Source organism: Sciurus vulgaris (assembly GCF_902686455.1).
Source record: "Sciurus vulgaris genome assembly, chromosome: 1".
NCBI lineage: Eukaryota > Metazoa > Chordata > Mammalia > Rodentia > Sciuridae > Sciurus > Sciurus vulgaris.
Genome location: NC_136461.1, coordinates 17137854 through 17153342, shown reverse-complemented (window position 1 = coordinate 17153342; position 15489 = coordinate 17137854). Strand labels below are relative to the sequence as shown.

The following is a 15489-nucleotide window of genomic DNA, read 5'->3' as shown; positions in this document are numbered from 1 at the left end:
GCACGTGCCCCTAGCGAGTCCCCACACACCAGGCCTCTACCTATTTTTCTGTCCCCACCTCAGGAAAAAGGCTCAAAAGCCATCTCGCAACGCCCTGGCACAGAGGAGACCTGAGCCCTGATCCTGACTCAGCCGTGGAGCGCGGTGTGACCTCAAGCACGTCACCTTGGTGTCCCGGATGGGAGGCTCCCCGAAGGCGCTGGGCAGAGTGCATGAGTGAAGTGCTCTCTGAAGCTGCAGAGCGCCAGGATGGCTCCGCCTGAGTCACAGGCAGTACTTCCGGCAACACCTAGGCTTTCTCTCCCAGAGCTGCTCACCAAGAGGGCTCTGCCCCTCCCCCATCAGTGCCAGGACGGACACTGAACTGGAGAGCAGCGTCCTGCTGGGACTTACCTGCCACAACCTTCCAAATGGAGAAGGGCCCAAGGGAAGGTCTGAGATTACAGAAGCGAACCAGGCCTGTGGGGCTTCACAGAACTCAGAACCAAACCCAGAGAGGGCTGGCGCTGAGTTGTCCTCCTTTGATGGCGGAGGGACTTTGTATTTATGTTTCCAAACACTTGAGTTCCTGGATCCTTGGGCAGGGTCCCCACGTGTGGATGCCGTCTGTCCAGTGTCCCCGCACTGTCCCTCGTTCCTGTGTGAGCTGGAAGAGGACGCCATCTCCCCACCCCTCCCGCAGTGACCCTCACACTGCTCACCTCTCCACTTCCAGATCCCAAGACTCTGAGGGAGTCGAAGTCGCCCTCATCAGAGAGAGACGGTGTGGCCCGTGGAGTGTGCCTAGGTGAGGCTGACCCCAAACCTCTGGTCTGTGAATTCAGAAACTTCCTGATCACCACAGGAACAACTGCACCCAGCCTTTTGCGAAGCCCTGTCATCTCTCTGTGTCCACAGGATGTAAAGTGCCCCATTAATCCATTCGAAATCTCCGCTGCAGAACTTTTCACTGGATTGACCAGGAGGTCTGGCGCAGGTGGCCTTGTATTGCATGCGGGCAGGAGTGACGCTGGAGGGGTCAGTGTGTGCTGGAGAGAGGTTCGGAGATCCAGCATGTGGCCGGATGGGAGCCCACAGGCCTGGCGGGTGAACCAGGTGTGCAGAGTGGTGTGAGGGAGTTCCTCCCAGCTATGCTCCGAAGCTAATCCCATTACAATGCCTTTGAAACTTCACCTCTCCTGGGAATTCTTTAGAACAATTTTTTTTTTTTTTCCAAAATGCAAAACTAATGTCTTTTTAGCCAAAAAAGATTCTCTGATGGAGTAAGTTTGCAGTTAGTCAGGGACCATGCCTCTCAGTCCGCTCCCTTTAGCATGTGTATCTGACCTGCATGGTACGGCGTGGGCAGAGCGCCTGGCCAAGAGCATGGGTCCAATCGCTCAGCCAGCCCAGGTTCAACTTCCTCATCCATAAAGTGGGGACGCACCTAATACCACTCAGGATTCTCATGAAGATCAAACGCAAGGAAATGTTCTCGGTAAACAATTGGCCAAAATACAAAGGAGGAGCGAGGCTGTGGCGCACAGACTTCCCTGAACTTCAGCAGGCCCTCAGATCAGGAGGAGGCAGAGCTGGCCTGGAACCAGACCCGGCCCTCGCTGAGGACACCCCCACCTCTGGAGGTCCCTCCACCAGGCCTGAGCACCGTCCCCACTGCTCACGGGGTGGGCTGGGGCTGCGATGGGGGCCACGCCCTCCTCAGCTCCCCCCGCTGCTGCGCTTGTGCATTTATTGACCCCTGTCAACGCGGGGGGAACCCAGGGCTGTGTTCTCAAGCTTTTAGCCGTAAAATCATGGGAAATGTTTTATCAGACTCCAATACCAGCTGTGCTGTGCTGGGTAAAGCGATGCTATCGCTGAGTTTCCGTGGCTTTTGTCCCTGTTCATTTGACAAACATTGGTTCTGTTTGTTTTTCAACTGAAAATAGTTTATGGTGGCACCGTGGAAGGAATGGGATTGGTTCTGTTGAAACAGCAGAAATATGAAAGGGTTTTATGAAAGCGGTAATTGGGAGGGGGCGGGAGGCACGGGTGGAGGCTAGCCTCCTGTCCCTTTAGACACGCCAAGCAGATCCTCGCTCAGACCTAAGGAACAGGAGGCAGGATCTACTCAGAGGGAAAGCCTCAGCTGGGGAAGAACATCGAAAACTTCCCATCATATAAATTACCCAACAGCCTATGAGTCAACCTTAACAGGATTGGGTGGAAATGCATTTATGGCAAAATTATTTTTGCCAAGTCCCAAACAGAAGATGAATAATTTGAGTTAATTCACAGACCTGAAACGGGCCTGGACTTGCATTTTCCCAGAGCAGATCCTCAAAGCCCGAGGTCAATTGATCTTGTCACCTCTGCAGTCTCTTTTTAGAAGGTGCTTTCAGACCTGTGCTTTAGGGTCTTTATGTGACCATGCTGACTCCTTTGCCTTCTTCCTCACAGAGCGCCCGGCTGGGCACCGTCATTTCTAAATATCCCGCAGCAAACGCGTACACGATCCCATCAGATTTTATTTCGAAGAAAGACTTCAGTAATTCCTGCTCCAGTATGTTCCAGTCGCCAAGCTTCATGAAAGTTCTCAAATCCGAAACCCCCGCACCAAACCATTACAACGTAAGAACGTTGCACGCGGCTGCTGGACGCAGGTGGGGGGATGGTTCACACGCGGAGGAAGGTGGGGGCTGGGGGGAATGGCATTTTGTGCAGTTGGTCACTCAGTCAGCATCTGCTGAAGACCCCATGGGTCCTGAGCTGCCGAGAGGCCAGCATGGGGCCGCAGGAGGACCCCTGTCCTGGGAGACACACTGCAATCACTCCTGCCACCTGCGTCTGGGGCGGTTTCCTCCCCCAGGGCAGCGGGAACCTTCCTCAGGGCTCTCCCTGCAGACCCATGCGTTCCCTTCTTGGGTTCTTCCAGGGAATGTCAACCCCTATCTCTCCATTTTAGAAGGCTGGTTTCTTAACAGTCATGCTCTGCCAACCGTTATCACCTTGTGAATGCTGAGGAAGAATGGGACGGTGGGCACAGTGCCCGCAGGAAGGTTGGGTTCACGTCGTGGCCCTGCCCATCTCTAACCGCGGGGCTCTGGGCAGGTCCCTGAACTTTTCAGGACTTAGTTGAGTGATCTACAAAATGGGTGTATGTGTCCACCTCATAGTGTTCACATGAACGTTAAATGAGATAGGCTGGCGGGGTGACCTGCACAGCACCTGCACCCCAGGGCTGCGTGGTGGGGTGGAATTCATTAGACGTGCCCTGCAGGGACAGGACCAGGAGCCAGAGGCAACAAATGTGAGAGCCCTTTGCCACGTGTGAGCTGTGAACTGCAAGAAGATATTAATGTTATTGTGCCATGTATCACACTATGTTGGTCTAAGATTAGTTCATTTTCAATTTTTTTCTTTTGTAATATTTATAAGTCACGTGCATTTTTCTGATTGCAAAGAGCCTGCCCATCTTCTGTGACCGATCCAATCAATTATAATGTGCTCAAAGCAATACAGGTGCCTGCCAGGCCAGCACTGTCCAACAGAAATCCAACGGGGGCCAGCTAGGCCATCTAATATTGTGGCCACATTGAAATAGTGAGAAGGAACAGGTGAAAATAACTTTCATCATATATTTTATTTAATACAGCAGGTCCAAAATATTATTGTTTCAATTTCTAATCAATATAAAAATTATTAGGTATCTTAGGAAGAGTCTTTTCTCATGTTAAATCTTTAAAATGCAGTGTATAAGCTGGGCATGGTGCCACATGCCTGTGATCCCAGGCACTGGGGAGGTGGAGGCAGGAGGATCGCAAGTTCAAAGCCAGCCTCAGCACCTGAGTGAGAGCCTGTCTCTAAATAAAAAATAAACACAAAAGGGCTGGGGATGTGGCTCAGTGGCGAAGTGCCCCTGGGTTCAATCCCTAGTCCCAAAAATGAATAAATAAATACAATCCAGTGTCTGTTCTCTACCTGAAGCAGCTCCTGAGTCTAACCAGCCATGTTTCCGGTGGTGGTCGCATGCGGCCTGTGCTGCTGGCCTGGATAGCACTGTTCTAGGTCTTTCCCTGGGATAACTGGGAGCGATGCTGGTGGCGGAGGTGAGAGTGGTGGAGTGCTTTTCATGGACTAAGTGCTGATCTGAGAGTTAGGTGTTCATTATATTTAGTACCCACGAGAGTCCATGAAATAAATCACCCCCAGTTTATAGAAGAGGAAGCTGGGGCTGGGGGAGGTGAGGGGCCTGCCTGAAGGTACCAGTTCCAAGACATCATTTCCACATTCGTGGGCGGGAGGGGAAGCTGGAAATGACCAGGGTCACCCTGTTCTGGCCCTGCCAGGCTCCTCTTCATGAGTCCTAGTACCACGCTGTGCCAGGCTGGCAATGCCGCTTAGACTCCTGTGGGAGCTCAGACAAGAGCCAGTAAATGGACAAAGTTGTTACGGACTGTGGTCAGTTTTGAGAGAGAGAAACATGTCTTCCTCAGCTTGAGATAAGAATTCATGGGGGCAGTAGCATGTCCTTCAGACTTAGTGGTCAGAGATGGCTCAGAGACTGAAACCCAAGAATTGAAGGAGAGGCCAGAGCTGAGGGAAGAGCATGTACAAAGGTCCTGGGGCAGCAAAGAACTTAGCTCATGAGGAACTACAAGAAGGTCAAATGTATTGTATTGTGAGTCAGGAGAAGGGAGAAGGGAGGCCAGAAAGGCAACGGTCAGTTTTTAGCATGCCCCAGAGACCCGGGTAGGGAGTCTGAACTCTGTTCTGCATGTCCTCAGAAGACCATGAGGGGGTGGGAAGTGTGAGATGATGCGACCTGAGCTACTTTTTAAACCAATTTCTCCAGCTACTCACGGCGAATGAGTGTGTGTGAGTTCGGAGTAGGTCCTGGAACACCAGGAGGAGACTGTTAGGCTACCAGGGCGAGGACAGGTGTGTCCGAGGAAGCTGTAATGCAGGTGTGGCCACTGTGCCTCTGCCATCGGAGGGGACCAGGCGACTTGGGGGACAGGCAGTCAGGCTGCGGGTGTGAGCAGCGCTCTGCTGGTGGCGAAGGTCAGTCCTTGGTAGTGTCTCCCTGCCCCCAGCCTCTGCCTGCTCCAGAGGCCCCCGCTGCCCCTCTTCAGCACCCAGCACGGGTCCTGGGCGCAGCAAGCAAGAGATAAGCGTCTGTGACCTGGAAGGAAAAGCCCCCAGTTCTGCACAGGTGACAGTGGCAGCGGCCGTCCCCAGGTTGGATCTCCTGTGCTGACCGGTCGAGCTCGGCCCGTGCTTGTTCACGGTGGTTGACGTGACTCTGGAGGTAACACGTGCTCGCCATGACCCGCGTCCGAGCCCTGGAAGACCCTGCCCATTCTGCCGCCCCAGGCGACCGCCAGGGGCTGGGTGTGATTGCCCTCTATCCCCAGGGTCCCCATGCCAGCACGGGGTCCTGCTGAGGGCGTCCTGGGTGCTCTGCCTTGCCGGGCCGCAGATTTCTGGCCGTGGCGACACAGGAGCTCTGTTCTCTAAGAACCTGCTTGGTGCTTTCCTGGCCCCACGGCCACGCGGTGACAGGGTGCAGGAGAATGCCCGCTTCCCTGCCATGCGGCCTTCCGTCTGGGTGCAGAATACAGTGGGATCTGTTTTGTCTGCAGGAGGCTTTTTCCTGGCCAGAGAACAATGGTGGAGTCATGTGGGAGCAGAAGAGAGTAATCCTGTTAGCCACGCTGCTGCGGCAGCTGAGCCTGGCTCTGCTTGGGCTGCGGGGAGGGCTCCCCACTTCTCCTGTCCCCGCTGCTGTGTCGCTACCTCCTCTCTGGCGACCTGGTCCCCTCCCTACCTCCAGTAATTAGCCTGCCCATCTGGTCTCTTTGTTTGGCCTCTCTGCATGCGGTCTGGCCTCCAGGTCTCTGGGAATAGCTAAATTCCTCCACCTCTGTCAACACAAAATCTTCTCGAGAAATAGAGGAGTATCTAGAAATATCAAACCCAGCAAATAGTTCCACGCATTCAGCAAATATTCCCAGGGCTCACGGGGACGATTTTTATTGCATCTGTTATCTAATGAATTCAGGGGACCGACTGCAAACTGGCATTTAAAATATTTATGATTCATTTGTAACAGAAGAATGATCTCAGGTTGCCTTTTCTATGGTTTTTAGAGTTCTGATCACAGTGGATGCTTTCAAATGTATGTTGTGGGAATCAGACAAAATTCTTAATGTCTGGTCAGTCCAGAAAAGTCAGGAGAGGGAGTGCTTTACAAATCTGATCACAATCTGAGACGATCTGATCCTCTGTGTGCCCCAAATGCTACATTTAGAGAAGGACTGTTTGGACAGTGAGGAATGCAGCCAGGGATCAGGGCGGGGATGGGAGCACTTAGTGTCCTGAAAAGATTAAAAATAGTAGGAAAATGAAATGAAAATGATTTGTGTGTATAGCACCACATACTTTTGTGGTTTTTTTGGTACTGGGGATTGAACCCCAGGGCTATTGACCACTGAGCCACATCCTCAGCCCTATTTTGTATTTTATTTGGAGACAGGGTCTCACTGAGTTGCTTAGGGCCTCACTAAGTTGCCGAGGCTGGCTTTGAACTCGAGATCCTCCTACCTCAGCCTCCTGAGCCACTGGGATCATAGGCATGGGCCACCGTGCCCGGCTAGCACCACATACTTCTTAAGAACTTCCCTATAGCTGATTTCTGTCGGCTGCCCCCACCCCTGATGATGCTCTGTGGCGCCCCTTTTACAGATGAGAACAGTCAGGTTCAGAGAGGTGGAACAGCCCCATCAGGGCCACGCAGGCTGGGGATCAGACCAGAGCACCTGAGCTGGGAAACCAGTGAGGCCACAGAGAGACCCTTTCAGCCTCTGTCAGGTCACTTTCTAACAAGGACGCGGTTAAATTTGATTTTTTAATTCAAATTTGCCACTTGTGTCGGCAAGAGGACGAAGACAGAGAGAGGAAGGCACTGACCACATCTGGCTCTCCCCCAGGCCTCCATCTCTTGCTGCAAGCAGAAGAACAACGTCTCTGCCAGAGCTGGGTTCGTGTCAAAGACCCAGAGAGGATCTTTCACCGTCGCCGAAACAGGACCTGCCCCAGGTAAGCGGCAGCCTGGCTTTGGCCTCCACCTAAGACTCGTACTGCAGCTCTGATTTGCAGGGCATCCATTTCTTTTGTGGGAAGTGTCTATGGGGGGGTGGGGAGGGGAGGGAGGGGGAGAAGGAGGAGGGGGAGGGGGAGGAGATGGTGGTGGCAGCAGGGGCAGGTGCTAAATGGAGAGGAGGGTGAGAGACCAGCTCCGCCCAGGGAAGCTGCACTGGCTCTGGAAGTGCTCCCCCCCCCCCCCCCGCAGCCTCCTGGCCTCCCCTTCCGAGGCAGGGACCCAGAAGGAATGATAGCAGGTCCTGGTCCTCCGACAGCCGAGGTGCCTTTCCTCCTGAGCCAGAGGCCATGTCATCCTCTATGACGGCCCATGTGCTGAGAGCCCATGGCTCTCATTCAGACAAGGAAACGGAGGCCCAGACAGGTGAAGTGACTTGCCCAGTGTCCCCAGCCAGCACAGGGCAGGCCTGCGCCCAGAGGTGAGGGGCCCACTTCCCCATTATTCCGTGGTGTTCTCTGGACTGTCTGGATTCAGGACAGTCCTGAATGGGACCGAGGAGGGGCACAGAACTGCCTGCCCAGATCAGCCCAGAGAGGTCCTGAAGGCCCTTGAACCCAGAGCTCAGAGGAGGGGCAGGGAGGCTTGGCCTCTGCAACCGGGCCTCTCACGGGAGGGAGGGTGTGGATAAAATTGCAGCGCACGTCAGATTTCGCCAAATCCAGGTTACAGCCAAGATCAGTCTGGGGCTGAATAACAATCCCGCGCTAATTAGGAGGCTCAGCCCGGCTGAAGCTCCCTGCCTTGCGTCACCGTCACCGTGGGCAAGGCCCCACCTTGCTGTTTACACCGAAGAGCAAAGCTGGCGTTCCTGGGCTTGGCCAGAGTCCCTGCCAGGCGGCCCAGGATGCCGTGTCCTTCTGGCCAGCCCAGTGGGCTTCCTTCTTCCTTTCTTCCGGGAGGTCCCAAGGGCCCACAGACCCTTACAACACACAGCCAGAGGGGAGGGGGCTCCAGCACCCGCTAAGCACCTCTGTGTGCTGGGGGCTTGCGTTTCTTTCCTCTACCGAATGCTGCAGAACCCGGGGGCCTGTGTGGTCCACCCCGGAAGCTGCTCCTGCTTGGTCTCCATTTTGCAGGTGAAAGCAGTGCCCAGGACATGGGTGACTTGCCCAGGGCCCCACAGCTGGGTCCCTTCATGTCACACTTGCTACTTTCAGATCACACCTTCCTGGCAGGTGGCTCCCTCCACTTTTTAATTTCTGGCTTTGCTTTTCATTCTTTTCCACAGTTTGTAATTTAAATGTTGCTTTAACATTTTTTTGTGAGAATGTGTGTGTGTGTGTGCATGAGAGAGAGAGAGAGAGAGAGAGAGAAACACAAATATAAGAGGACTGTACCACTATTGGCATCTACCTTTTAAATTTTTAAGCATATAATATATTGATATATTATATATTTCATGTGGTTAAAAACCCTTCCAAGAAGCCCCACACGGTGGTACATGCCTGTAAATCCCATCAACTTGGGAAGTTGAGGCAGGAGGTTCACAAGTTCGAAGCTAGCTTCAGCAACTTAGCAAGACCTTGTCTCTAAATAAGAAAGATCAAAAGATCTGGAGATGAAGTTCAGTGGTAAGGTACTCCTGGGTTTAATCCCAGGTGGAAAAAAAAAATCCTTCCAACACACCCTTCTTAGTGGCTGCGTAGTGTTCCATAGCACGATGGGACCATAAAGGAAGGCATGAACACCCTCTTGTCGGAAATCTAGGTGGCTTGAAATTGATTGTCAATCCACACAGAATGGCAGTGAGTGCCCTTGCACCAACCATTTGTGTACAAGCAAGGTTACTTCCTCATATAAATCGCTTAAAGTGGAATTGCTAAGTCAAAAGGTATGTAAAATATTTAAGGTTTTTGATGTTTGTGACAAAGTGGGGAATTTGTCCTCTTGCTTCTATGGGGCGCCCGCTTTTCCCCATTGGAGATGATCCTTTTAACCAGACCTTGCTAACAGGTACCCTACTGTTTCATTACTTTTGCAACAGAAATGTAAGTTCTATTTAAAACGATTAAAATCAGATTTACCGTGCCTGGAGAATTTGAAATAACGTCCCCACCCTCTGCTGTGACGAATCCCACCTTTCTGGACTCTGCCTGTTCTTCATCCACACGTGCCGTCTGCACTTAGGCGCTATGGTCGTGGGTGCAGGCTCCGGACTTGGTGTCCTGATTCACTGGCATACTGACACGCATGTCCTCGTGGCTTTAGGGGCTCCACGTTCACCACGGTCAGGGTGCCCTTGAACCAATTCTGCCCCTACGCTCAGACATTTAGGCTATTTATTTACTTCTCCTTTCTTACGTGGTCGCAACTGTTGCTGTATTCTTCGTTGGGTCTAGAACTTTTCTGTTCTACCAAATAATTTCCTTACCTTCTGAGTGAAGGGGAGCCTTGGTCAGGGCGTGCAGACGTCTTGAAAGTCTTTGCCCTTTTCCAGGGCTGCTGGCAACTGAGGAGAGGGAGCTGTCCCCAGCTCAGGACATTCTCTCTTTCTCTGAAGTCTTTTGCCCAAATACATTGGATTCCGTCACAGTTTCTTGAGATGGGCATGGTGGGAAAGCACGGGCTTTTGAAGCAGGTGGACTTTTCTCTACATAATGGGTGTCCAATATGTATCTGTCGCTGTGTAATATTTATTAACGAACCATTAAAATATCATTTAACTATCATAACATCCCTGTTTTTTATTGAGGTACCGGGGATTGAATCCAGAGGCACTTAACCACTGAACCACATCCCCAGCCCTTTTTTATTTTTTGTTTAGAGACAGGGTCTCACTGAGTTGCTTAAAGGCTCGCTAAATTGCTGAGGCTGGCTTTGACCTCGTAATCCTCCTGCCTCAGCCTCCCAAGCTGCTGGGATTACAGGTGTGCGCCACCGCGCCTGGTGAGATTTGTCATTCTTGCTCTGTAGAGGAGCAAGCTGGGCTTGAGCAAGGTCGAGAGAGCCAAGTCTCTGGTTAGACGAACATCCTCTGGAAAGTTAGTGCTTTTGAGTCTCTGTTTCTTTGTGTTAGAACAGAGGGGACAATACCCAATGTGAGGATGGGGTGAACCCGGGCGTGATGCCCGGGGCCGGGTCCTCGAAAAGGGGAGTATCACTCTTAGCTACTCCAGGCAGTCCTACCCTTTGACCCTTGTGGAGTGATATTGCCTTATAATGTATTCTTAGGTGGGAGATACTCATTTTTACCTGTTTGAGAAGAGTTTCTTATTCTGTTTTAAAATCTCTTTCTGTCTAGGGCATTACGATGTCAATGAGTCCTTTGTGAAGCAGTCACCAAAGATGTTAATGTCTTGCTTTAAATCAAAAACTGATCGTGGACTAAAACTGACGTCAACAGGCCCAGGTCCCGGTTATTACAACCCGAATGATCACACCAGAGTTCCAAAAAAGACTCATATCCCGTGAGTCCTGATTATTCTTTTGCTGATTTACCTTTACAAGGTGGGACTGGGGCAGTATCCTAATGTGGGCAGAAAGGAGAGGGGTGCCAAAGCTCAGCAGGATTGGGTAGCAGGGACCCTTGCAGACACATAGTAGGTGATCAGTAAAGGCTTGTCCAATATATAATATTTATTGAGTAACTATGTGTCAGAAACTTAGAATCTCACTCAATGATCATGATGACCCTGTTGTAAGAATAATTATTCTTACTTCATAAGGAAGAAGCTAGACTTCAGCTCCCTTGGTTTTGATGTTTGTGACCAGAGTGGGCCTCAGGACGGTGTGGGTCTTCCCACGTTCCCGGTGGTGCTGTGCCTTCCGCTGCTGACACAGTCCTGTTTCTACAGCATAAAGGCTCCACGGGGCGGCAGGACCTGGGGGCAGGAGGCTGTCTGAGTTTTGGGTCAGACCTGCTGAATTTGAACCTCGGCTCTGCTGTTTTCGTGCTGTGTGACCTTGGGCAGTATGTCAACCTCTTTGAGCCTCCGTGCCCTTATCTGTAAAGTGGGGTAACTCAAGCCTCGTGGGGTTGCTTTCAGAATTGAAAATATACCTTAGCATATAGTAGGTGTAAGTGGCGACTTAATACTTGCCCAAATTTAAAAAGTGGAGCTAGACCCCTGTGTCGTCCTGTTTAACACCCAGCGTGTTTAATGTTACTTTCACCTAAGAGGGTTCAGACACACACACAGAGCTTATTCATTTCTCCAATGGCAGTAGAACTTCTAGAACTACTTGCAGTAAGGTCAGTCACCATCTAAGCCCTCCCTCTGCCGCTCCTCCAGGCACAGCTGGCCCCTGGGCAGGTCGAGGCAGGTGTAGCCACTTGGGTCTCTCCAGAGAGGTCAGGCGGGTGCCCAAGGTCACAGTCACTGTGGGTTGAAAGTCCAGACAATGCCAGCTGGCACTATTGAGTGCCATCTGACCATCAGCCTAGGACAAGGGGATGGGGATTAGGGAGGGGAGCAAGTCCTGAACCTGCCAAGTCCAACAGCATCTGGAGAAGGGCCTTGGACCTCAGAGAGTGGCGACTAGCCTAGTTCCTTCAGCCCTGTGATTCTTGAGTGCTGCAGATTGGCCCGTCCCGGGCTTCCTCCAAATGTCAGAGACTTTTGCTCCAGGCTGGCGTGGGTCACCACCACGAGCAAGCTGTTACCTGCTCTGCAGGTAAACCCAGTGGTTGTGAGTGGCAGACCTGAGCCTGAGTCCCAGCTCCGTCCCCGTCTGGTCTCAGGCTTCAGTGCGGATGCGAATCCACCTCCCAGGGCTTCTGTGAGGCTTATGCGAGAAGGAACTGTCACTTTCTTCTCAAGGGACACCCGAGAACTACGCATCTGTGGCACTGAGCGGTGTCCCGGCCACGGGTACATCCTGTGGTGCGCAGGTCAGGAAGCGCCTGTCTCCCCAGACCCTTGGCTGTCCCTCCTGTCACAGCTGCATTATCCACATCCTATGGACACGTGAGGACATCAGATACAGTTGTTATTTGAGATGGTAGCTCAAGCCCCAGCACAAATCTGGAAGCTTCTTTCAGGAAAAATGGCGACATGAGACGGGAGTGCAGAGAACTTTTAGTTTTCAACTGTTTCACCTCGAGGAGTGTTGTTTGGTTTTTGCTCAGGTTTATTTAGAGCAGTGATGCAAACTCATTATTGGTCTCATTTGGTTGCATTTGTGTCTGTCAGTCAGCAGGCTCCGGAAGTCTCTGGTTTTACACTGGAGGCTGTGGGTGCTCAGGAAGCGGGGTTCGCCCAGGAAGCGGAGTTCGCCCAGAGCGAGGCAGAGGAGTAGCATCATCCGCTCCTCACGTGGGACTCCAGGTGGTGACGCCACACAGCCCACAGGGCACCAGTGGGGCCAAGCGGCCCTGTGTGCTGGGGTGTCACGCGCTGGCCTTCTGTGCTGCCTCGTGAAGGAAAGTCCTGCTTGCTCGGTCTGGGAAGCACCAAGCACTGGTCCTTCGCATCTCTGGGCCTCCCTCTCTCCACGAGTGAAGAGGGGCATCCGCTCATTTCTGACACTCTGGGACCCCAGGAGTGTCATATCACTCAGGGGACATGGTGGCCATGTCACTCAGGGGAGCACAGAAGGGGGTCATGAACGGAGGCCAGCCTGGACCACAGGGGAGAAGTCCAAAATGTCCGCTTTTAAGTTGACAAGAAAGGCTGGAGGTGAGGAATCTATAATTTGAAAAGCAAGAAGATAAAACGGATATGCGTTGGGCTATTCTAGAAAAGTGTTCATCTGTTTAGCTGGTGGTGAGGGAAACGGTGGAACGGAAAGAAAGACAGAGTTGAGAGTTGAAGGAATATCCCGCCTGTCAAATTCCAGTTCATTTCCTCCTGTGTCCTGGAGGGCAGGGGGACAGGAGCCTGGGCCTGTGCTGGGTGGTCAGCCCCTGCAGTGTCGGCACTGCTTCCTCCGAGACGCCTGCTGCTGTTGTTCAGACTTTGTCCACAGCAGCCTGGTCACCTGTGGGCCCCCGGGGTCCCCATCCTTGGGTTACAGCTTGTGAAAACAGCTTTGTCCAGGCTGCGGGGTGTGAGGCGGGCGGCTTTCCCCTGAGCAGTTCATCCGTGTGAGCCCCAAAGAGCCGAGCCAGAGAGCAGGAGGGGCCACTGGGCATGTCCCCAGGGAGACCGCGGGCCGGGAGGCAGTGGGTTCCGCCAGCTCTGAGGTCAGGGCCCGTGGGATCCCGCCTCCCCTACTCGCCAGCCCCTGGGGTCTGGGGCAGGCAGGTCACTTAGCCCCGTGGGGAGTCCAGATTCATCTCGGGAATTGGAATAAAGCCACTTGTGATTCATCTCAGTGAATCGGGGACACTGCCGCCCTCGCCAGGATGAAAGGAGGTGGCCGCTGACCCGGGTGGCCTTATGCTCTTGTCCCGCCTGCAAGCAGGTCCTGGGCACCCGCCTGTGTTCCAGAGAGGCCCCCGTAGGGCGGGTGCCATGCCAGGGGCCGGCCCTTCCGAGCACCTTGGCTGGAGAGCGTGTCACGGCCACTGGCTGACTCGAAGCTCAGAGGACTTCTCAGCCTCCCGTGCAGCCCAGGTTTCCCTTCTCCAGGTCTTGGGTGTCCACCGCTGGGTGACTCAGGCGAGTGGGGTGAGTCAGGGTCAGGGCTTCGGAGACCCGAGCGGCTCCTCCTGGCCCGGCGGCCCAGAGCCAGCTCCTGGACTTCCTCAACTTCCTGGAGACTTTGAGCCACTGGCTTTGCACGGGCACGCTGTCCCCGTCACAGCCAGAGCCAAAGAATCAAGCCTGCTGGCCCCGCTCCAATTTGGGTAATTACGTTGCACCCATCTGAAGATCCCCTGGGATTTCCAATTAGATATGGGATGCTTCTTCCCAAGCGACTGTCATCTGTCACCCACTACCCTGTTGAACAGATACCACATTCCACCCCAGAGGCAATCGGCTGCCCTTTTATGTCAAGAGAAATTGCCTCCTCATCCTTCCCAACCCTGGGAACCCCTGAGGCAGAGTGAATTTGTGCCTGGGAGTGTCCGGAGGGTCTCAGATGCCAGCGACCTGCTGAGTCCTCCAAGACACTCATTATTCTGGGCAATCTGCAAGCAGCTCATTCTGGAAGCTGCAAACACACTTAATCCTGTGGTGCCGGCTGCGAGCCTTTGAAAGGTGTCTCCAGGTGAGCGCGGTTCTGTTCTGTGACGCAGCAGGAGGCTCAGAAGGCCCGTCGTGGTGTGGGCCGCCCTGGGTCTGATCTGCATTTCCCGGTTAGATTTCCTCCACACCAGGACCACCCGGCCAGGGTTAGTCTTCGGTGGGGCTCAAGTGTCCGGCTGGCTCCTTTGCTCCCTCAGGGCCTCTGCTTTGCTCTGAGGTCCAGGAGTGTCCTCCCTGGGGGTCCCACAGCTGAACTAGACAAGCGTCCTTCACGTGGGGCAGTAGGAGGCCTGGGACTCTCACGCGTTATGTGCAGAAGGAAGAGGAGCGGCAGGGTGCGCTGGGGCCAGGAGCTTCGGCAGCGGTCACCTGCTGTCAGCCTCCCGCCTCTCCCGGGGGACAGGGTGCTGGAGCCCACAGAGAGGGCAGATGTGCTGTGGCCTGGACCTGGGACCAGCTCTGGGCCCTCCACCTCCCTGTCGAGACGGGAGGGGGACATCCGGGCATCGGTCAGGGAGGGGGACGCGGGAAGTACGAATCAGAGCCCCAGAGAAGACGGGTGTTCCTGGCCGAGGGCGCAGCGGGGCAGAGCACAGAGCTGCCAGCGGTGCTGTGCTGAGTGTTTCAGGGGTAGCATGGGAAGTTGGGCCACGGAGCTTCCCCTTGACCTGGGGTCCATGGGGTGGGGGTGGGGGTTGGAAACAAGCAACAGCCAGGAATCATGGGTAGATGGAGGGCTGAAGGCAGTGGAGGGCCCGGCCTTCCTCTCCTGGTGTCCCCAACTCTACCACGTGCCCTGGGGCTGTCACGCCTTCCCTGCTTGTGCCCTGCTGGGCCACTGCTGGCACGTCCTTCCCACCTGGGGGTTTCCTGCCTCCCTTGCGGGGCACCTGCTACCTCTCCCAGAGTGGGTTTCTGGGCTCGCCCAGCAGCAGGTGCCGGTCTGTCTTCTTCATCTGCATTCTCTGTACACAGAGTCTTAAACTCTATCCTAGCCCGTGTCAAAAGTGACCAAGGAAAGCTGCGGTTAGTCTTTCCAACACTCAAGGGTGTCAGCATTATTGCCACCGCTTCACAGATGGAGAAACTGAGGCTTGGGAAGGCCAAGTGACTTTCCCAAGGACACACTGCTGGTGGGCAGGGAGGGAAACACCTTCTGAGTGCTCCGCTGTCCTGTTTAGCTGTCAGCAGTCATGACTGTCCTAGCAGAGGACTGTCCAGCCTCGGGGACGTTCAACTCTGTGCCTTAGCATGGAGCAGCCTGGACCCCCC

General features: G+C 53.8%; 1 protein-coding gene across 5 annotated transcripts in view; it reads left to right on the top strand.

The window, feature by feature from the left end:
• The window catches only part of STPG1 (sperm tail PG-rich repeat containing 1), a 38056-nt gene that overhangs the window by 17641 nt on the left and 4926 nt on the right, over positions 1–15489 (top strand). For 3 of the 5 annotated variants that reach the window (XR_013763586.1, XM_079138379.1, XM_079138378.1), the window contains exons 5-7: positions 2440–2610; positions 6972–7080; positions 10386–10551. Coding sequence is in view for 4 of the 5 variants with exons in the window: in XM_079138379.1 (XP_078994505.1) it covers positions 2440–2610; positions 6972–7080; positions 10386–10551 (446 nt within the window). In the remaining variant the exon portion in view is untranslated. Of the gene's footprint in view, positions 1–2439; positions 2643–6971; positions 7081–10385; positions 10552–15489 lie in introns of all 5 variants that reach the window. The other 2 variants (XM_079138380.1, XM_079138381.1) reach the window with 2 other exon arrangements.